The 24,408-nt window shown below is 39.9% G+C and overlaps 1 protein-coding gene across 5 annotated transcripts in view; it reads right to left on the bottom strand.

Annotated features, from left to right (window-relative positions):
- The window catches only part of LOC137195262 (multiple C2 and transmembrane domain-containing protein 1-like), a 163,552-nt gene that overhangs the window by 52,658 nt on the left and 86,486 nt on the right, over positions 1-24,408 (bottom strand). For all 5 annotated transcript variants that reach the window (XM_067607516.1, XM_067607479.1, XM_067607488.1 and 2 more), the window contains exons 3-9: positions 19,859-20,001; positions 19,547-19,626; positions 17,057-17,168; positions 12,382-12,546; positions 11,488-11,618; positions 10,444-10,630; positions 2,833-2,926 (exon numbers count right to left, since the gene is read on the bottom strand). In XM_067607516.1, the coding sequence (XP_067463617.1) occupies positions 2,833-2,926; positions 10,444-10,630; positions 11,488-11,618; positions 12,382-12,546; positions 17,057-17,168; positions 19,547-19,626; positions 19,859-20,001 (912 nt within the window). The remainder of the gene's footprint in view (positions 1-2,832; positions 2,927-10,443; positions 10,631-11,487; positions 11,619-12,381; positions 12,547-17,056; positions 17,169-19,546; positions 19,627-19,858; positions 20,002-24,408) is intronic.

The raw sequence follows: 24,408 nt of genomic DNA, 5'->3' as shown, positions 1-24,408 counted from the left end.
CGCAGAGAGCCAGTTGTCATTGGTGATGAACTTTCACCTTATTGGCCGCCAGCACCAGAGGCGGCTGTCTTAACCAATTACACGCTCAGGTTTGAGCGCCACTCAGCGATCATCCAGGTAATGTCCGAGCAAAGCTCCTCCCCCCTCTGGGTCCCGTCTCTGTAGCACTTCCAGAGGGTTTGTAGCAAGGAGCGGGCTCAAACTCATTTCTGGGTGCCCTAAGATAAGTGTGGAGGATGAATATGGTACGGAGACGAGGGAGCACGCTGTAATTGCCTCGCAGGAGGCTTAGAGTTAGCGAGGAGTTTGAGGTTGGAGAGGGAATGCACGCTCTCATGTTTCTGTATAATCACAATTAATTATGATTCAGACTTTAAAATGTAAATCAATTGCATTTTTGTTGCTTTTCTTTTTTTTTTATTTCTTCATTGCTTTTAATAGACTGTACAAGATTATCTACAGTATTCCTCCATGTGTCCTCTGATGCACAGTGGAAAATCAACACTTTACTTGTAGGTTTTGTTTTGATATTGACTGAAAAAAGAATGAAGTCTATGCATGCTGCGGTGCTACTGCTGGAAGTGCGTATGTGTGTGTGTGTGTGTCACTATGTTCTAACAGTATAGCATCCACTCAGAGGGACAAGAGCTGGCAGACAAAAGGGATTGTTGGTTTTAGAGACTATTTTCAGTTATCCTACTCGGGCTGGAGAGGAGCTACTCCACAAAAACACTTAAATTAGAGAGAGAGAAATGGCCAGAGAGTGAGAGAAAGATAGAGAGAGAGAGAGAGAGAGAGAGAGAGAGAGAGAGACACAGGAGAGGAGACAGGCAGTGTGAATGGGAAAGAGATGGTGAACTCTTTCTCTCTTACTGACCTCCTCTCTCTCCCTCCCTCCCTCTCTCTCTCTCTCTCGGTCTGTCTGTTTGTCTGTCCGTCTGTTTCTCTCTCACCTTGCTCCTGACCCTCTCTTGGTCTGAGCTGTTAAAATAGGGTGTTTATGTGGTGAGGGCTCTTATGTGGCTCTTACAGAGCTATTGTTTCTGCCAGTGACACACGCACACAGACACACACACACATAGAGACTCAAAACAAGAATAAGCCATATAGAAACAGCCCCTTTGCCCGTCTGTTATCTGTATCCGTTTAGCTACTATCTCTGTTGGGTTAGACGGCTGAGAGAAAACATTTTATGGGGAATAAAAATAAAACATTTCCTTTGTGTTTGCAAGAACATAAAAATTCAAATGAGATTAAAAATTCGATAGAGAAATCTCTTCAGTTATGACTTCACTTACAAGAGTGTTATATGAGAAGGTGAAACCAAAGCGCATGTATTTTTTTTTTTCCAATTTCACATGTACAGTGTACTGCATGTGAAATCAAACTTGTCCATTTGAAACACATATGGCAAATGTTTAAATGTATACGTGAAAAAAAAACATTTATCCAATGATTTAAATTTTCAAATTTTAAGTAAAAACTGGAGAGTGAAAGCTTATTCGTGTTCTTTGTAAAAAATTTGTCAGAAACAAACATGAATGTTCTCATATAAGAACTAACTTATTTTTTAAAAAGCATGTTTGTTGTGAGTTTTCAAATCTGAATTCAACACTTATTTCCAGTTGTTTTGTGCCCGCCTTGTAGTTTGTATGTAAAAATATTAGCCCTGGTTGGCACCACAACACATGCTGCACTTTTACTGTGGAGTGGGCCTGTAGTTATAATTTCAAATCACCACAGGCTGTAAAGACACTGTTCTGAAATCAAACATGTTCCCTATGACTGCGTCAAGCCAGCAGAGACAGAGCGAAAGGCAAACAAACAGCCAATAGACATTATATTTCCACAATTTTACTCTTTTGATTTTTTTTTTTTCTTTTAGAAGGAATCCATGATGCTCAGACTGAATGATGAGCTCTACAACGAGGTCACGGAGCAAATTCCTGCTCCGAGTGAAATTCAAAAGCCAGAGAGCCATTAGCCCTGCACTCCGGCTGCTCCGGTCGCTCCACGCAATAACCCAAATCAACCAGCTCCACTCTGTATTGGCTAATGGGACTGTGGCTGCTTCAAATGGAGAAAAACTCTAGACTTTCTTTCTCTCTCTCTCTCTCTCTCTCTCTCTCTCTCTCTCTCTATCACACACACACACACACACACACACACACACATTTCCTTCTCTGCTAGATAATACAGAGTGAAAAACTAGGCCTGTCCACTGTAGACCTAATTAAAAGTAAGAATTAATGGAGAATGGAGGATTCAGAGAGAGCAAGCAGAGAAAGAGCAGGAGGAGGGAGGAGGAGGGAGAGAGATTTGTTGGTTCAAATGTGTACTTTTTCTCTATTATTCAAATGAGCAGCCTGCATCTTTTCTAAAAATGCAGAGACAAATTTAGCGTCCTGCACAAAGTAGACTTTAACTCTCTCTGAGGATTCTCACAGAGGATCGTCCCTTAAACCAAAATTACACCCTGACTTTATCTTTGGGAAGATTTATGGCAGATTGCTTTTGGAGGAAAATGTGCCACTGAAATTGTTCAATGTCTGGATGCAAAACTCGAGCAAAAGTTATTTAAAGGAAAAAATACTACTGTAATTGATAGTATCAGCTATGAGATGTTTAAGCAGTTTTCACTCTGACAGTAAAGAATCAACAGAAATTGAAGAAAAAAAAAACAGCATAATGGAGGCTTATTTGTTATATCATTTCTAAGTGTATGAATATATGAGCATGCATATGTGAGTGAAAAAATAAGCTTTTGAGAGTGTACACGAGGAGTGCAGACGCTATAAGTCCTACTGTTTGGACTTAAGCTCAATTTCTTACCTGTGACATCCGCTGCCATCAGTCCCTCAGCCCTGATGACTTTCACCTGCACCACACCGACATCTTTCAGGTTGTGCAATGACCTCCACAGGCTCTGAAACATCACAGGAACATGGGGTGAAAGGTCAAAGAGGGTGGCAAATTAGCATTTAAGAGAAAGGCAGGTCAATAGCCTGACATTTCATTAAGAGAGGAAAGGCTAGAATATGTCCTTTAACAGTCCTTATTTGAAAATGTACTGTAGCGTTGGCATTTATAGTCAAGTCTAACAGAGGACAAACGACCGGATTTAATTTCACTGAATAGCTGTGCTCGCTCATTTGAAATGTTTCCTAGCTTTGTACTTTTTAGATAAAAATGGAACTTAACTGATATCGGTAAAGAAGATGAGACATTCAGGAATATATTGTAAAAGTGAAGAAAAGTAGTGTGTAGATGGAAATGGAACAAATAGGGGTCATTATAGACAATTGGTAAGTTCAACACTACAGTATAACATGGTAAATAGATCATATAAAGTATTAAAACAGAGTAGATTTCAGCAGTATACCAGTTCCTAATACACAGTTTGAAGGCTGGCTTGAGGTGAGAATGGACAACATACTGTCTTAATATGCAGAACTGTCCAAAACAGTTTGCACATCCTCCTTCCATCCCTAACATGAGCAAAATGCAGTTTTGACCAATAGCTACAACTTTGATGCATGATTTTGTGTGAATTGTCAGTTCTTTAACCAAAAACCAATTCGCACACAATAAGTCTGGATAATTTAATTGAAGGTGCCGGCCCCTTCCTCATGTGTTGTGCTTAGAAAAAGGTGTGCAAAATAGCAGCATTAGTGTCAGCAGAGGGAGAAAGAAGAAGTAAAATATATAAAATGTGAAATTAAAGACATCCCAAGAACATATGTGTGCAATATGTAACAAAGGAGGATGAAATATGCAGAAAATTACAACGATTTACAAAAATGCAATCTAGATATTAATGGTTCTGTAGAGGGCTCACTGTGTACTACCTACACTTGTGTCTGTGTGTTTGTTTACTTTATAGAGAGACAGAGAGAGACCATTAGGCTGATAATATAATAATAGAGATATTGCAGTGAGAAGACACATCCAGTGAAGCGTGAATGGCAATGATATCATAGTTAAGAGATAAACACACATACACACACACACTGACCTCTACACTATCCAGTTCACGCCACATGTAAACAAAAGAGGAAGAAAACACACACTAACAGTAGGTAAACACAACTGTAAAACAGATAATGAAGAAGAAATAATCACACACGCTAAATCACACACCATGAACTTACATTTACATACGCTGTCAAGAGATGAGATTGTCTAAAATGAGAAAGCCAAACACTCTGCTACCATACTTTGTACAAGGTTTTAATAACCATGTACAATGAATTAATAATGACTTTAAAACTAGTTTGTAAATCTGTTGAATAAAGGAAGACCTGTGGAGATCAACAGCTGGGCTATCAGGCACCGACACACACACACACACACACAAAGACACACACACACACAAACATAAACTCGTGCTTTTGTTCACACCCAAATACTCAGGTATAAACACATGCATAGAAAACCTACACTGAGGCCAAATTGAGTAGCATGTCGGCGTGTCTTAAAAGCAGAGTGGAAATGCACTTCACTTCAATTTATTTCTCTCTCTCTCTGGCAATAACCCCTTCCATCCCCACAGGAGTAATTATAATTTAAATTTCAGAGTCAAGGCCAGGCTACAGACTTAATTCATTATTACCAACTCTGTCAGACTCTGCCTGTTTCCAGCGATATCATTGTCCAAAAGCTCTCTAAAGGAGATGAGAGGGGAGAGTGTGTGAAAGAAAGAGAGGGGGAAAAGAGTGTGTGTGAAAGAGAGTAAGAGAGACATACAGAGAGGGAGAGAGAGAGAGAGAGAGAGAGAGAGGGGACAACTCTCAATTTTAAGGCATGATTTCTCTGAAGATAAAGCTGCTTGTTGTGATTATTGGGGGAGCCGCTCAGAGGAGAGACTCAGGGAGAAAAAGAGTCAGAGAGGGGGCACGAGGGAGGCGAAAGACGATGAGACGAGGGCAAACTAAAAGCTGACTAGTTAGCGTGTTGGTGTTCGACAGAAGAGCACAACAGGATAACGATTTCCCGACTGTAAGGCTGGGGATCAAATGTCAATACCAGTACTGACCAGAATGTGTCCATAGAGAATAAAAAAATTATCAAGTTTTGAAAGTTGGCATTGAATAATTAATTTTGTTGACTATTGTTTAATCAGCTCGTTATTTCAAGTGCCTCCCTATCTCAAAAAGTGTTTTTCTTTTTGTTCCTTGTTTGACTTTCACTGAGTTTAACACTAGACAGCTGTTTGGTTTTTTTTACATTCATCTGCTGAAGGGGGAAAGTATCTCTTTGCTCACTTTAAATACCTGTGCACTTAATTTGTGACATCACAGCAAGTTCGGAGCCAATCGTGGTCCGTTATACAACTTACACAAGTGTGATGCGGAAACTCGAAGACTCCAGTGCACAAACACTGAGAATGGATTTTACAGTGAACTAAGAGACATCTTCCATCCAGCAGCTCAACTTTTAGAATGAAAAATATTTGCATTTTCTAGATTTTTTTAATTAGAGAGGAAGTAGAACTAATTTTAATTAGAATTTTTAACAAGGTAATCGAACTTTTGTGGAAAAGCTATGTCAGTGTATTTTTATATGTTTGAAATGTCTTTGAATAAAAACTTTGCTAATGTTGGACTGTATTTTATTATTATTTTACTATTCTTGTGTTTGGATGCCATTTAAAATTTGAGAAGTTTGGCTTCTTTTGTTAAATGAAAAAGGCTTTTTATAGAGAAACCTGTTTATATTTCTCAAATTAAGGCACTGAAAAAAGGATCTTTTGGTATCATACCAAAACTCAAGTATGGTTTTGGCTCTTGTATCAAAAAGGTCCATATTCAATATTCATATATAAAAACACAGAATGGCACAGATATCAAAGAATGAGACAAAATGAAATCTTTAATGTACGGATGCAAAGATATTTTTTCACCTTCCAACCCATCCTCCACAATCCATCCCTTCCTCCCACCACACTGACTCCCTGAGGGAACATTTAGGGTTCAGCCTCGATCCACAATTGGTGGTGAAAATAAACCCATCCTCCACAAGAATTTGAATACTCATCAGAAAGATAGCCGGCAATAGATGGACAGACAGACAGGTAGAAAGGAAAAAAGAGATGAAGGGAGGCCAAGACCAACCCCCACTCCCTCATTTACCCCTACCCACACACACACATCAGGTCTTAGAGGGTTCAGCAGCACGCAGGTGAGAAAAGAGGATAAGTAGATAAAAGGAGGGAGGAACAGAGGAGCAAAGAGAAAGATGGAAGGACAGCGTTTGCTTTCATAAGACAAACCCTCGCCCTGTCTGTGATTGACAGACACTGTCACTGTGACGTTTTCTTCTTCCCATCTCTGTCACACTACACAGACACACAAACGAATTAGAGCTGGCATAGGCTTATGAATCGCTGTCATCTTTGCATTGTGTCACCTTTCATCAGAGCTGCAAGTAACATTTCACACAGACACACACACACACACACACACACACAGACACACGGAACATCTGCCTACCAGCAGCTCAGTTCAGGGGACATTTAATCAAATGACTGAAATGTTCAGATACAAACCAAATGCTAACATCTGATCACAATATAGTTTTTGTAGTTAGAACACAACAAATGAAGCCTTCTTCATGCCTCTTACTAAAAGAAAATGACACAAAACCTTATGTGACGGATGTTATATCATCCGTTGCCACAGTGTATTGCAGGACAATAGTGTCCACCCACAGCACACTCAAAAATCTACTGTTTATAGTATGCATATTGTCTGGTTTGAGTATATTGAATTTGTACATAGTATGGATTTCAGACAGCACTGTTTGTCAAAGTTTGTCTCAAAGTTTACTCTTTTCCTGTCCCACACTTTACTGCAGCCCCTTATCTCACTTCCTGTCCAGGTGATGTCCTTTATCCTCACCTTAGAGCAGTGCACCAGAGAGGGTGGGAGAGGTACTGCATGTGTGTATGTGCGTGTGTGTGTGTGTGTGTGTGTGTGTGTGTGCAAATACATGGGGGTGGGTGGTGAAGTGCCACCACTTCAGCAGAGGTCACCACGTCCTCCTTCTCTCATCCACCCATCTTGCGGCCACCTCAGGCCCATTAAGAGCCATTAGTGTGTGTGCTCCTTTGCCATCATAATACATAAATCTCTTCCTCTCCTTTTTCCTCTCTCCCTCTGTCCCTCTCTACTTCTGGGAAACAGTAATTAGGGATGAAGGAAAGGTTATAGTGAGCAATAGTACATCTAAGGCAGTTGTCACTAAGTGAGTGTATTGCACCGTGTTGCATATGGCTCTGCCGTCAGCTGCATTCAAAGTAGTTTGCAGTAGAAATTCATGTGTACCCATTCACATGCATACATGCAAGTGTACACAGGCACACATAAACCTGGCATACACACACACACACACAGTGTGTCACAATGCAGAACAGCTAGAATGAGAGAAACATTAATGAGCTAGGCGCTAGCATCAGAACCCAGCACTCAGGTATCTATTATCTGCTTTCTTCAATGGCCGCAGATTGGGATGAGGAAAAAACACCTGCCAAACGCAGCACAGTGACCTCACTGACACCATATGAGGTATGGTGCGTGTGAGAGAGTGACAACAAGGACAGCTCTGGGATTTAAAATTAGTAATGTCATCACAGAGATGCAGGTTATTAAAGTGAGTCTGCGTGCATGTAGGTGAATGTGTGTGTGTGTTTTTTCTTTTTTTTTTTTTTTTTTTTTACAATATCTAAACTTTGCAATCCACCACTACACACCTCACTAGCTCAAAGTAATCTTATGTATGTGTTTTTATGATGAGCAGGGTGGGCCATGCAGCTGAAAGCTGAGACATGCAAAGGGTTTCAATTGTCTTCTCTTCTTCATCCTATTTGTGAAGATATCTGCTCTTTAAAGCTGTGATGATGACAGCATGGTACTTGTATTGCTCTGCCAACCCCCCTCTTCCTATTAGATAGCTGTCGCAGGTAGGTACTGTTTTTGCATATGTCTATGTGTGTGTGCCTGTGTGTGATTAGCGGTAGTGAATGCTTTGTGCAGGCTTGTGTTGGACAGCTGATTTGTAGCTGATAAAACCAGTCAGTAAAAATGTGCCTGAGCACAATAACATACACCTTCACGAGCACATGCACACACACTGGGCAGATTAGTGAGCTTTGAGCAGCACTGTTATATATTAGTGGTGGTACTTGGTCTTATCAGCGCTCTTTGATAAGGTACATCTTTATTAAATTCTCCAACTGAAAGACGGCCAGTCTGGAGAAAAGGAATATGTTAATAGGTAGAGACCATTCAAGTCTTCAAACCGACCTCACTGTGCCCCTCCATTTGCAACCCCCCACCTTCTTTCACCCTCTATCTCTCCATCCCTTCATCTAACAGGAGGGCCACAGTGGCGACAGACAAAGAACTGATGCTGCCGGGAGAGCGGGACAGAGATGGGGAGTGCAGGAGAGAGAACGAGGCAGGAAAAAGGAGTAGGCGATGGAGGGAAAATGTCTCGCCTTCAGCCGAGCAGAAAAACGGGGTCTGCACGAGTTGTGAGAGAGGTGAAATAGCTTTTTCTTTTCATTTTACACGCCTTCCCTTCCCGGTGCAACCCTCACCCTTTACCTCTCGCCCCCTATTACACACACACACACACAAACACACACACACACACATACACTCACGCTCCCTGCCCTCATTTTGTGACTGTGAGAAGAGGCACAGCGTGTGTGTGTCTCGGTCCTAGAGCTCCCCCCTCTGATCTTGGGTGGTTGCTGCAGCGCGGAGGAGAGTGGTCGACCTCCTGTGGCTAGCCAATAAGGCACCGCCACGGTTATTTAGGTCGTGGCACCCGTGTTCGGCCTGTGGAGTCTCGCCGCTGGTGCTTACGCACACATTGGAAGACGCAAACACACACCAGCTGGGACGTACCGTTAACTGAAATTAGAGCACATCCCATAATCACACTGATTCTCACAAACACAAACAGCTACTTATTATAAAGTATGTGAACAGGCACATACAGCATACGCTCACACACAACTACTCTCCTAAAAATGACATGGAATAGGTGCAGTAATGATTGACATGTTGCCCCATTTTTCTCTATTTTTTCTATTAAGTCAAAAATTTAAAATGAAAGCAGCAAGTTTTCAATATTTTACATTTTTCTCTTAAAATAAGTCATGACTGCAAGCTAACATGACTGCAGCATTGAGTGATAACACTACAGGACATGTGGTTGATGTGTAGAGAAGTGTTACACGTCAATGGAATCTACTGAAAGCTTGTGCGCGAGCGTGTGTGCGAGTGATGTGTGAGTGATGTGTGAGTGTGTCTTTGTGGTAAGGAGTAAGGATGACAGGGTGTGAAGGGTTAACTAGGCTAAGACAAAGACATAGGCTGAAACCATTGTGTTGAGTGGAGGGCCTTCGGAGCAGATGGGGCCTCAGGGCTCTCACTTTCTCTCTCACTCTAAAACTAAGCTCAAATCAATGACAACAGCCTAACAAGCCGAGACATTCTACACACAAATAACTGAGCCCACATGCATTAATCATAAATGCACAAATCTCCGTAGGATGCTGATGCAAACAAACCAGCCCGTATCCTCCAAACAGTTATTCCCATCAGCTTGTCTCATTGCTGCCTGTTATAGACTTGTGATCTCCCTTCTCCTTCCCTGACCTCTCAACCCCTCTATTTTCTCTGTGCATCTCATCATTTCCTTCGCTCTCCACGTCTTCTAACTTCAAATCTTGCCTGGTGGATTTTCTGTCGAATCTCAGCGCATTTACTTGTGAAAAAAAGATACTCCTTTTGATGAATAAGTGCGATTCTTCCGAATATTTGAATAAACTGTGACTTTATAACAATCAGAAGTCTGATGATGAATGTGTGAGGGAGTTGTTGTTTGACACGTCAGGCTGACTCATGACACAAAAGACACAATAGTTCTCTTTGTCTTTACAACTTGGACATTTCAATGTGCATCACACAGCCATCAGTTCAAGCAAGACGCTTCAGTGCCAGGTGGATGGACAGTCAGTAAGGAAGGGGCAACTGCATGACATTCAGCTTACTTGTTTGTAATATTTGCTGTTGATGTGTGTGAACAAATGAAGGAAAGAAAATCAGATAGGCATATGGATTTCGAGTACTCCATGAAAGATTAAGGGAACTGCGCCATACTGGTCATTGTGTAGTTATATTACGCTTTTTTCCGATTTTATCTTCTATCATTTTATATGGCGTTTTGTCTGGAAGTGTGCAGTCGACAACACAGTATTGCTGGGTAGGTTCGACACCTTTTAAAAGCTACAGCAAGGTCTTTCTAATAGGTCTTTGGGTTGAGCTCTCCACTATGAGTACTTTCTCTCACATATGTTCACTCAATGTAATCTACCTTATCCTAAACTCATTCACACAAAATGAAGCCACTCTTACAATAATACTAACTCACATATCTCTGCATGATCTGGTGTCTCTCATGCGGGTCGTCCAGCATGTTGACTGACAGGTCTGAGATGGAAACGGCGGCGGATGCAGTGAGTGTGACCAGCAGCACCAGCACACCTTCGCATTCCTCCAGCGGCAGGTCCAATTTGTGTGTGTGTTCTTTACTGAGATGCGACAGATCGATTGTACACCTAAAGCACACAAACACACACATGCACACACAGAATTAAAGCAATAGCATATCGTACATATTCTGTGGGGAAGTTGACTTTGCTGAAACACAGACTGATAAAGGAGGAAACTGAGCAAAACTACAGAGAAGACAATGAAGACTACACTTAAAGAAATGCTCCTCTTGTTGTTTTGAGTATGAAGTTTGCAGGAAAATTGCCTGTAAAGTACTGTCATAATTATCAAATAGTTATTATCTCATCAAAATAAAATTTATATTGCATGTTGCAATTGAGCATAGCAATAGCAACCCCTTAACAATAGTATACACATAGCAAGAGTCATGTGTGTCGGATATACAGTAAGCAACTGTAGACAACTTGGCCAAAGTTCACACAATTAATACCTTTAAGTAGGCACTTGAGAGCATCTTCTCTTGGCTGGATTGATTTTCTGGCATGCCTTTAACATATCTCCAGCTAATATCAAGGCAGGCCAATAGTAATTATTGGACTTTGGTCAAAGAGTTCAAAGCAAAGGCTTCCTCAAGTGCCTTCATGCTGATGAAAAACTATGAAAAATTCATTTCCACAGGAAATGGCCTAATATCTAGCCGGGGTTTCAATTTTCAAAAGACTGCTATACTTTGCAGTAATCAACTGGATATTGAACAGGAGGTTAAAAAATGAGTAAATCTGGAAAAAATGACACTTTGCCATTTAGGACTAATATTACTGGTAATACTGTCATTATGCAATCCTCCCGCTGAATAGGACCTATATTAAGTCATTCATTTTGGTAAGCTGTTCTACCTAAACAATCTGACAGAAGACTGAGATATATTTATATACAGGAAGACTGAAAGAGATCTCTGTACCTTCCCATGAAGTCATCCTTCTTGCCAGCATCTTTGTCCCAGACTGTAATATCCACATAGCCTCCATGCTCCTCATACAGGTGGAAGTCAAACTGCTCTCTCCACTGAGGATTCAGCGTTTTGGGAATTGTCTGAGTGGACGACAGAAGGAAATACATTGTTTGTGTCTGAGTTGTTTATATGACATTGGATCCATACAGTCCATGAACCATCCATGTTATTAGCTAACAAATGTCATATAAACAACTCAGACACAAACAATGTATTTCCTTCTGTCGTCCACTCAGACAATAACATGGATGATTCATGGACTGTATGGATCCAAAGTCATCAGTTGCAGATTTACAAGACAGTGAAAGAGCTAAATTTTGTATATATAAAAAAAAAAAAAACACAGAAAGGTGATTTATGACATCTTCCTGCTAAGTAAAGTCTAGAATAAAGAGAAAATGGGAGAAAAGATTTTTGGACTGTTTCTACAGGCAGACAGTGAAGAGGCAGAGGTGCCTAAGATGTGCCGAGTGATTAGGAATTTTTATTCATTGTAGGTTTACTGTAGGAGCAAGAATGGTGAGGAAGCAAATACTTTTCTTAATGCAGAAATAGTCCATCTGAAAAAAAAATCCTTGTACATGGTTCATAGAAGGTTTTAGCTGTGTTCAAATGTTCAAATAAACATACCATAATTTGTCTTTAATAAGTATTGTATTATTCTACAGGCCTGACTCAATAGTTCCATTATGTACTGAATATGGACAATAATGAAATATTACTGTAAAAACCTTTCCTTTTAACTTTGATTACAGAGCCATTTCTAAAGAAAGCGCCTTATCTGGAATTACACAGTGATGACAGTCAAATGAAGAAAATATTCTCTAAAACGAGTGCTTTTACCTTGCTCTTATACTTTTGGTGCCCCATCCTGAATTTGACGTAAGGGTCGCTGAGGCCGTTGGCATCCATGGGCTGGAGGCCGCGACCTTCTATCAGACTGATGCTGACTATACCTCGCCACAGCTGGGCTTTTCTATGCACATCTGACAGGCGCATACTCTGATACTGCAGTGAGTAAACACACGTTCACAGAAACATTTACACACAGAGACGTGCATACGGACACATGCACACAAACATCCACACCCACACACACACACACACACACACACACACACACACACACACACACACACACACACATATATACATTAATTAACCACAAGATAGAACTTTTAGGCATATATACACTTTGTAAACCAGAAAATAACCATCAATAACACACCAAAATACATCAAGACAACACAGAAATGAGCAGGCAAAACACAAATGACAACATTGGAACACAAAATGAGATAATTCAACACAATTTACCCCTGAGGTCTGAGCTCACCTGACATGTCAGATCATCACCGAATGACAAGACAGGGTATCCTACTAATTAGTCAACAACTGTTTTGAATCCTGAATGATTTCTAGGGGTTGCTGAGAAACTCCACCACTGTTACATGGTGTTACGTAGTCACATTTTGTATGCCTATGTTGAAAAATGAAGAACATGTACTGTTCTCTCTGTCTTTTATGAATAACATTTACTTTGAATTCATTGTAGAAGAAACTGCTCAAAGTCTGCACAAGTGTATATACTTAAAAATTGGACAAAATTACGAATATAATAAGTAACTGGGAGGCAAGTGACTTATCCGAAAATGGGCAGACCACTGAGAAGCAGCCCGACTCTGAACATTTCTTATTCTGTCTGGCCATACTGCAAGTTGACAGCACTACAAATTGATTGATGATTTTATTACATATTTAAGTCTATTTTTTCCAACAGTTTTCTCACCACTTACAGGCCTATTTAACCTCTCTTTGAATCATGTCAGTATCCTTCACTAAAACAAAGAGCAGGGTATTTATTTGTCAAACAAATACACCCCTCTCTCACTCCCTCTCTGCCTTTCTCTCTCCTCCTTCCTCGTTAGGGAGAATTTATTAGCATAGCTTTTGTTTTGTGGGTGAATTTCATTAAACTCTGAACAAACCCTGCCTCGCAAGCGCAGGCCTTTGATCTGGAGACGGAGCCTCTTAATTTCCATTCTCCAGACATTAAACAATGCGAATGGCCCCCTGCAATACAGCCAACCTCCCATACAGCAACTCCCACCTCTTTTATTTCTCCTGTTCACTTGCTGCTAACACACTGTATGCTAATGATGAGAGGTCGCCATTATATCCTTCTCGAGCACAATCCTAATTGTTTCCTTGTTTTGTTGCTACATATTTCTCGTTACAGAAAACCATGGGCTATTTGGATTGGAAGTCTATATCCCTCTGCCAGAACACAGCAGGAGAGAGATCATGCACGGAGATGTTCAGAGGCTGAAAGTCTTGCAGCACGTTAAATTTAAGAGCTAATACACGGTTCAACTTTTGTCAGCTCTTTGGATGAAGAAAAACGTTTGAAGTGCCAAAACAAGCATTTTGCCTCGTGCTGAAGTTAGAGAGACCTGGATTTAATATGCCTCTGACTCATAATTATTATCTCAAACTACTTCTTGAATAGTTTGTATCATCTACTGTGGGTTCAACACTCATAGATGCTTCATTAAAAAGAAGTGGTTGTGTAAAAATAACTGTGTACTGTAAGCAGTCGAGCATGAAGGCAGGGAGGGACTCAGGAGCAGCGCCTTTTTTGGTTGGGTAGCACACTAGCTAGTTAGTTAGTGTTTGAGCTCATTCCCGAGTCACAGGCGGGGTGGCCCAGTTTGGAGGCTTCAAAGGCTTGATTTGGGGAAGCGCGATACAGCAGGACGTCTGCCCAGCTCCAACCAAGCGCACTTCAAATATGTATCTGTGTCTCTTGGTGGTTATCGAACTTTTTACTGTTGGTTAAGGAAAAGTGAGTACCTCTAGGTGCAATTTAGGAGATTGACTGAAAGTAAAACTGAGTTTCCAGACCCAGCCACTGTTTCTTTCTCAATGGCAACTTTTAAACAGCACAGGAAAAGACACCAAATTACTGCAATAAATGAGAATTATACGGAAACTTATGTGAGAAAATCAATTTATGTGCACTAAATTGTTCCGGATAAAAAAGACAAGATAGGCGCTACATGCATGAGCCAATGAGAAGAAGCAGATCCTCAACCAGCATGCTCTCTGTTCAACCTGACGGCCCACAAGAATTAAAAAAAAAAAAAGAAACCAAAAGGTAGCAGTCTCTTATGTATGGCAAGATGGGAACTCAAAAGAATGTGAACTCGAAGGGTTTCCACTTGATGTAAAGGGGTCGAAGAGTCATTCAACATAGTCAACAATCAACAGGCGTTCTTATTGCACAGTTGATTTGCTGTACAGGACTCCTTTAAAACCCCTAAAAGCAAACCAATTGCTTTATTTTCTCACACAGCAGCTGCAATACACTGCGCAGATCAAAGGTGGAAGAAGTATGATATTTAAATATAGAATATTTTGTACTTGGGGCCCAAGTTGAGCAGAAGCACTGCACTTTTAAACTGCTGAAAAGGACAAAGCTGGAAATACTGAACATGTTTAAAAACATAATCTAAAATGGATTATGAAATACAACAAAAATTCACTGTAATCTATTACTTCCACCCTTGGTGTCTATTTATATAACTTTTGTCTTGCCTTCACACTTGTAAATATGAACAGGCGTGGTGGCACATACAAAAAGAGTTTACATGACCTCCGGTGATGTAAAAACAGGTGTTTTTGGTGGTATATTGCAGCTTGTGGAAAATAAGCTGGTGACAATGAGAACCAAAGAACTGATAAAGAAAGAAAACTGCTAATACCACTGTGGGAGGAGGAAAAGGAGGGAGGAAAGGAGAGGGCCAGGGAGACTCCATCCATGTACCAGGACACCAGTGAAGAGTGCAGGATAGGTGAGGTGCAGTGCGGTCGATAGTGGGGTTACAGTACAGTTGGAAGTTTGCGGGTGGGGGAGTTACATGCTGTTTTAGTTTACCTTACTAGATCGTTTCCAGTTCCTTCTCAAAAGCATGGTCTGTAAATGAGACAAAGCGGTTACAGAGCACCCCCCAATGTCTCCCACTTAGAGCTGCAGGGTCAGAGGTTAAAGGGCATGGGGTGTATGAAGATCAGATGTTAGCCCTGGCCTGGTGCAAGGGAGGGTTAGATAAGGAGTGGGGCAGTTGTCATTCATGCATGTTAAGTAAGCAGGAAGTGTGTAAGAAGCGCTCTTACTTGTCATATGGTGTTATGAAGTATTTGCATACGCAGACATGCGCACACACGTACAGATAAACATGTATATATACATTAGATGCAGTTTGTGCCTCTCATACTGTATAACCATCATTTTTATACTTGATACTTTCACAAAGTGCATTTCCATTCCTAGAACCAAAGAAAGGCAGCAATTGAAAATGAAACTGCTTACGTGTTCACTTTGCTTGGTTTTTACTTCTTTGTTCAGGTCCAATAATGACACTTTGAGAAACAATTGTTCTTTCAAAGTTTCAAATATAAAAATAATCATTACCCAAGAGGACTATTTACATGTGCATAAATACACTCACATAATGTTCAATTTCCAGTGTCATCCCAACACTCATCAACTTGAAAATAAGCACTGTATAAAGCAGATCATCATGTACAGAAACACTGTTGATGCTGCATTGTGACTACAATGACCACATTATTAGCAGTTTAACCGAATGTTAATTTAAAAGTAGATTAAAGGTTCAATATTCTTCCCTTACCATACCAGTAGGTGGCAACAGAGTGTCATTTAGAATGCACTAGTATAACCTTGTACTCATTTTCTTCACAGTTGGAGAAATCCAAAATGATGCTTAACCTAAATAGAGTTTATTTGTTCTGTCAAATGTGGACTCTCTGAACTACAGTACTAAATAAGCAGCAGAATTAAGACATCAGATCAAAAGGAATAAAATATTTCCCCCATGACTCTGCCTTGTTCCGAATCGAGCATGCAGGGGTCCAATTAACCAAACAAATAATTGAACAGAAATAAATGCAACTCTGAAACATCGAGCACGTCCGTAGAGGCACCAGCCAACATAATTAGGAAAGAGAATCCAGTGCTCTTTGAACATGGAACTTTTCCACAGAACATATTAATTACACTTGTGTTTATGCATATGTATTTGCTGAGTTGAAGAGTTTCCAGTAACTGAGGATGAATGAAGCCAGCACATTCCAGTTCAACACAGCCTGCCTGGGTTCCTGATGTACGAGGACAGAGTTCACTTAAACTAAAATAACACCTTTGCTGAACTTTGATTAAAGATATTATAAAACTTAAATGGATTTGTTTGGTTTTCTTACCAAAAAAAACAGCTATGCTAGACTTAATTCATCAGGTTTTCTATATTTAGCTACAGTATATCAGGCATATTATTCCCTATCTTGGTGTAACATGTCAAAGATGATATACAGTGGGGCAAGTTAGAAAGGGAGGTATGATTCCTCTTAATGAGAAGGAAAAGTAGTGTTTGCAGGAAGAGTGACAGAAAAAGAGATGAATGAGTAATCTGACTGAGAGTTTATTCAGTTTTCTTACAGCATCCCTCATGTCTCCCTCCTTCGGTGACAGTGTCACAGCTAGTTCCAGGCTGCCCAGGTCATGTTCAGGGTACTGTGGGTCCTTCAGGTCCAGCGTCACATCCAATGTCCTACAGGGAAGCACAGGTTCACATAAAAAAACATACTATACAAATATTGTACATTCATAGCCATATAGTGTATTGATTCCACGTAAATAAATGCATACAGATAAGAAAAACCCAATCATCTTAACACAGAGTGAAGACATATATTTAGTCAGTTAAAGTCTGACTCAACGGATGTGGAGTACTGAGATAAGCCGTCCCACTAAGTGATTACTATATTCTGCTACCTTCTTCTCTCCTTTCCAGTCTCCACTTCTGTTTCAGTGAGTAACAACGACAACAATCAGTCAGCCGAGCCAACCATCCTAAATTATGCATAAACCAGGTAATTATTGAGGTAACAGCAAAGCTTGTAATTACTAATAACGAGAGCACACAGTATTTAACAAAAGCGCTGTGAGTTTAGGTAAATTCAGGCCTGATCTTGACAATTCTGAATGGTTCAAAGTCACAATCCTTAATTCAAATTGTTTTTTAAAAATGGGCACCTTCCACCAAATCTCAGAACACAACACTGAAACTTGCTATCACTCCATAACTGATTGACATGTGTTTTAAAACAGGGATTAACAGTACACAACAGCAAAAGTTAGAAATGTTTTATGGTGCTGTTCAGTGTTCAGTTACATCGGTAACGCCAGAAAAAACACCAGATAATCTAGTTCTAATATACTAGAATGGAAAGAGACAGATCTTTGACACTGAAACATCGCTGCCTTGCTGCCTGCTGCTCATGTGGTTGGTTTGACTTCCTGTCAGTTGGAGACGACATTAGGAAACTGCACACACCAGAGTAAACTCAGCCTATTTAAGAGGTTTCATTTCTAACATCTCCCTCTTCTCTTCCTCCTATCACACATTATACTCATCCACACACTGCATTCATTACTGATCTAGCTGACTAACATTATTATTTAATTTGAGCTTAAGTTGACAATAAATGTAATTTTAAGAATTTCCATTCATGTGTGATTCCCTTTTTTGTCACTTACTCTTTGCCAGTTCATGATAACATATATAATGTAATGGAAATGGAAAAATGGAAATGTAGCAAATATGTTTCACACCTTTCTAAGAGAAAAAGTGCATCAAGTGAACACATTGAACAACATTACAGTTTTAACTAGAAAATGCAAGAAATTGCGTATGATTGCTGAAAGCTGAAGTTGATTGTGCTGCATTGCTGGAAGCTGAATTGCATTGAAATTCTACCAAGACTAATGTTGGCTGCAGGTAGCATAAAACCTACAACCTATTGTTTTTAAGAAAGCAATGCGATGCACTGCGCTTACATGTGACACAGCAAACTGTAAGATCAGATTTTCATATTTAGACTTTTAATTGCATAAAAAATAAGGGTTGCAGCCCTTCTTATAATAATTAAAGGGCACTGGGGTCACATTGAATGATGGTACATAGTAAACATATAAAGCATTTTTTTTCATAAGCAAAATGTTATGAGTACTGTCCTGAGCGAGTATTAAACTCAGAACCCTGTGATTTAACAGGAAAACTGACCATGAACAAGGTTTAACCACTGAGCCAGCACAGATCCCTGAAGTATAAAGCACAAATTCACATTTTGTTAAGGAGAAACTGATTTGTCTGAAACAAAGCTTCTAGCTCAATGACATGACTAGCATGATTATCAGTAGGACTAGTTGAGCATGAGGATGTATAATATGTGTACACAGTGTGTGATTTTAAGAAACATGAGAGTGAGAAGACATAGCCTGCTGATTGTATTCTAGTCAATGAGTGCGTGATATCCCTCCCTATCAATTAAGGTTTAGATCTCAAAAACTATAACTCCTATGGGTTATATGTTTACATTTTGAGAGAGAGGAGGCTTGTGCCAGCATTTTAAGGTGTGTGCTTGGAGAGTTAAAACTGTGGAAGTGAGACATGTCTGGAATTTTTTTTCTTGTCTAAAAAAATCTCTGCTCTGCCGTGATCACATGACACTTTGATGAAGTCCGAAAACTACTGCAAAAGCCTCCACTCCACACTAAAATTACTCCAAAAACTTTCAGCAATCACACAATTTAATTCCTCTTCATATATTTCTCTGTGCTGTCAGAATCAAGCCCTGATGTGCTTCATGAGGTTTGAAGTGAGTTTCCAAAGGCTGCCACAAGAGGGAGGCAAATGCAAGAAAAGAGAGGCAGCTGCTTGAACAAACCCTAAAACCTGAACATTTATTGTTTCTTGACACATCACAGGGTTATGCAGCTAGCGACACAAATAAAATCAGCAGAGACAGAGCACATAAGGGTTTAGTAGAAAGGAAGGAGAGAGAAGCGAGGATAAGGGAAGTGTTAATAGAAAAGGAAAAGAAGGAAGAAAAGGGAAATAAGCCAAGGCAAAAAAGATAAAGAGACCTCTGATGCTCCAGTGACTCCAGGTAGAGGTATGCTGAGCCCATGAAATCATCCTGAAGTCCAAAGTCATAGTCAAAAACCTACAGAGACACAATACAGCCATAACTGTCAAAAGAGGATCCTTACAAACCACACTGCAAATGTCTTCTGTCTCTGACATTATTTGCACATTGACTTGTCATAACTGTCTTAAAAAGGAAGCTTGTAAAACATTATGTGTTCATGTCCAGTGAGACTTAACAATCCCCCAATAAAACATCAATTTGTATTAAAGCAGCATGACACCTGATGCTCAGGATTAATCTGCTGTACCTTGACATATAGCGGGTCCCTCAGTGTCTCCACCAGAAGGCTGACTCTCTCCTCCCACACTGGGTTGAGGTTCTTATGGATGGTCTTACTCCTGAACACCTCCTTCCCTGCAATCTTAAACTTCACATATGGGTCACTGGTCCCTGGGGAGAAAGACATCAGACACACAGGATTAGGGTATATACTGCCTATTTAACTATCTATAGAGTAAAGCATTAGGGTCAAATTGAAAGTTTAAGAAGATCAACCCTTCTTCAGCTGGTCTCATTTCTAATTGTAGTATTTATATCTACAATTAGGAATGTGATTCAAATTAGCCTTGCATGCTGATCAAATCATTTTCACAACCAGAAACACAAAGACAGTGGTGCACGCTGCTTGGAAGGCCTAAAGAGAGTATCAGGTGTATCATGTGTCTGATATGATGACAAATTTCACTATTGAAGCTGGGTCCCATACAGTGCCTCTATTTGACCACTAGATGGGACCATTGATTTACATTTGTATTATTCTGCAAAAGTGGCTGGTGATTTTGGTGGAATCTGACTACTGTGAAACTAGTCCTTGAGAACATGAATTAGGCCTGCATGCTTACAAACATTTCACAAATAAAAATAGTGTATGCACAAATTAACACTTGATCTAACATACATAAATGTGGACATAAATATGTACTAAGGCCCACAGTATATAACATACACGCACGCTGTATTTGGTGAGGTACATAAAATGTAAATAGGCTAGAAGGTCTAGAAATATAGTCTCTATGCATTCACTATTCATCATGACACAATATATAATTCTGAATCTACATGTTATTTCCCTGATAAATGGGTATTGATCCTCCTGCCCATTACATTTGTGCCTTATTCTACCCTCCTATTCCCAAAGGTCCATGAACTTCAGAATAAGTCAACTGGTTTGACAGGCAAAGAATGTCAGAGACGAGACAAAAACACACCATAAAGGCAGAGAACACGGTCAACTTAAGGATTATGGAGACCATGAAGTAAAATTAATTTAATTTAAATTAATTTCTTAATGACATTCAGTCCAGTAGACAAGTTCATAAGTTTACTGCATCTGAATAAAAATGACACACAACAACATAGATTTAGAGAGACTGTGAAGTATTCATAATGGCAGTGGTTGCATTCAGAGCTGTGTTTGTCTTGGAGATAATCAGGTTTACTGGTTTGGCAGTCTGTTCACGTACAGATTCAGATAAAAATAAAATGGCCAAAGGGAGCTGGTCCGGACTAATGAAAGGCATTTCACATAAATACATATTTACTTCACATGCACGCATACATGAAGTACATACAAGCTACACAGGGGAGCTCATTTCCTTTTATTTATGATTATTTTATATGAGTGCTATGTTTCTCCTTGGACAGTGTAGTGGCCAGAGACCACAATGTTTCGCATTGAGGGAGTTACAGATACTGCATGTGATATTGGTACAGTAGGTAAGACACTCATTGTAAGCAAGATGAACAGTAATAGAGGGTTGACCAACCATTTTTTACAATTTGCAAATTGTAGAATATATCATTCAAAATACTATTAAACTTATGTAAATATAAAAGTCACATGAAGATAATCCTGAGCAAAAAGAGGCACATGCACACAGAGATAATATTATAGATAAAAACATGTCAATAGGGGCACCCTGGTAGGGCGCCCCTATTGACATGTACTTTCACTGTACATGCCTGACTGCTCTAAGGTCATGATATGACTACAAAAGCAAAATACATCACAATTTTCCTCCCTTTCAAAATTTTAGTCGGTACTACTTTATGCTCTCTCTTTTATCTGTTGTCGTTCCCTCCATCTTTGCCATCCACAGATCCCAGTATCTTTCATCTCATCACTCCTTGCAGTGTTTATACATGTGACTGTAAAGATGATCAGCAGTAACCTCCAGTGAAACAGTACACTGAACTTATCTGTTTGTTTGTCTGTGTCTCAAATCAGTGTCATGTTATCATCCACTGTGACAAAAGTGATTACCAAGCAAATAGCAGGGGAGGGAAGGTAATCCTATTATCAAACCATTCAAAACACTCTGCCTGCGGTTTATACTTTCTGCCAGCATCTCTGGGAAAAAATCAAGAATGTAAGTGAATATATAAACTATGCCTTATAGTTCAGTATATACCATATGTTGACTGGCTGTGAAGATCACAAGCAACCGTAAACCTGAAGCATATTGTTTACCTGTTATGATAATCTGCCCTGTTTTCTAAGATAGCCATGACGGTGGTTGTGTTGTAGACAAGGCTGACAGTGAGGATACTTGTTGATAAAAGACTGAGCTCTCTCAGTGTTTGCAAATGTCAATTCAAGAGGGACTCTTGCTCTATCATCTCAAGGGGAAAAAATGCAAATATATAACTCTCACACAAAGACTTGACTGATGCTCACTAAAGGCAGTGAAGAGTACTAATGGCAAGACTGGCATGGGTTATTTTGTAATTACAAGAGATTTGAGCAAAAAGATATGGTTCTGCTGATAAAGAGCAAGTAATTGTCAGGAATATTATACTATTAACTTGTCATTTAGATCCTGTATAAATGTGTCATTGACAATATTAAACACAAAATCTGCTTGATGTGAGTAAAAAACTGCTGACTTGATTCTCAGCTGCCAGCAAGCTTTGATGTGAGAGTGGCAAAATACTGTATGCACTAACATTGGCCTCTGAGAAAAAATGTCCACTTCTTCACATGTAAACAACCTAAAACTCTCTAATGCACACCAGAAACATACAGACACACACACACACCCTTTTACACACCGTTGCCTTTGACATATCACTGCAGGACAGCTGCAGCAAGGAGACACAGAAGAAAAAAGGAGCAGAGAAGAAAGGCAGCTAGCAGTGTCTGGGATTGCATCTGCTGTTTGTAATGTTATAGCATATAGCACAGTAAATAGAAAAGACAATTCAAGCATGAAATACATAAACAGGAAACAATTCCTTGTAAGAGAACTAAAGAAGACTCAAGGACTTAAGAGAAGTGGTCCTTTACTGCATTATGGAGGCATCATTTTTTCTCTCTTTCTATGTCCCACCAGGTCGATATTTCCCAGACACACACCACTGGCTCTGAACCTCTGCATCCCACAGTGCCAGCTTTATAGTGCCATAAACACACACAGAGGGCTGAAAAGTATGAAATGAAGAAGGCTGGTGCTGTGCAGTAGGTGGGTGTTGGCTGAATATAAGTGAGCGTGGGAATAGCACAGAGGAGTGATGGCAGAGGTGCTTTCTTGGAAATCAACCATCATACCACATTTATAGAATCTTTCCCCATGGTTGGGGAAAGTCCATCAAGAGAGAAAGTGATTGTATGTCCCATATAAGAGCTGGTGGGTGGATAGGTCAATAAGCAATAGGTATTATAAGAGCAATAGACCTGAAGAAGAAGAATTAACAGTGGCTGACAAATGCCTAAAACCAGTTGAGGTTCGAGACAGTAGGTTTGATAGATTTGTGAACCCTGGATGGTTGTCCACCTTACAGGCAGAAGGCTGACAGATGGAAGTGCTGGGTAAGGGGAGAGTGGGAATAAGAAGTCAACGTGTCATACATTGATGAACTGCAAAGTAAGTAAGTGCCGTAGGTATGCATGGAAGTGCAGCTGTAGAGAGCAAAAAGCGATTTTCTGTCTTCTACCATTGAGTGCCATTAGTACTGATGCTTATGGGCTAAAGACTCTTTGAAAAGGTTGTAATTATGTTTTAGAAGATTTAACAGCTCTCTAAAAAGTAAATGATTGCATTGTAATGTGTACAATGTATGTACCATGAGTTTCTAAATACACCCTGCAGGACAACACTTGATATGCAACATTCAGTGATTCAAGTCTGTTTTTTCAGCTTTGCATGTTGGGATTAACACTTTGTTAACAGGAGAATTAACTGAAAACAAAAGCAGGTCAAAACACAGCAATTGTGTGCTCCAATAAAACACAACTTATCAAAAAATAGAATTCAAACTTATCATGTTTTTATTGCTCAGACCTCAAATACAGAAGTTCACTTTGAAGGAATGAGGGTCAGGAAAAAGAGTTACTGCTGAAACCAGGCTGAAAGATGATAACATTGGTTGTAACTAATAACGTTACTGATGTTTATTTTAACACCAGGTGTACAGATATATTTAATATGCCACATATAATACCAGGTTATTTCAGGGCATACATTAACATAGGAACAAACACAGACATAGTAAACCCTGTCTCTGGAACAAGGGCTTTTCTGTAAGCCCTGTTCTTAGAACTGAAAATCCAGGAATTTCCTGAATTTCAACATTTAAGATAGTTAACTCCTTTATCCTCCTTTCTTTAAGAACCTCCTGGGTCCACAGACTGGTGGTGAGCAAGTATGCGAGTGTGTGAGTCATATTATTCATCTTCTATGATGATACTGAAACCAACCACTAAACAGTGTAATAGTAGCTGAGAGCAGAAATAAACGTGTGTGTGAGAGGACCCAGCGGCATACTCAGCAGGTAAATTTGCTTTGGGTGTGGCACACA

The sequence above is a fragment of the Thunnus thynnus genome, chromosome 2, assembly GCF_963924715.1.
Source record: "Thunnus thynnus chromosome 2, fThuThy2.1, whole genome shotgun sequence".
NCBI classification, from domain to species: Eukaryota; Metazoa; Chordata; class Actinopteri; order Scombriformes; family Scombridae; genus Thunnus; species Thunnus thynnus.
The sequence above is the reverse complement of the archived record's forward strand: the minus strand, read 5'-3'. Positions and strand labels throughout refer to the sequence as shown.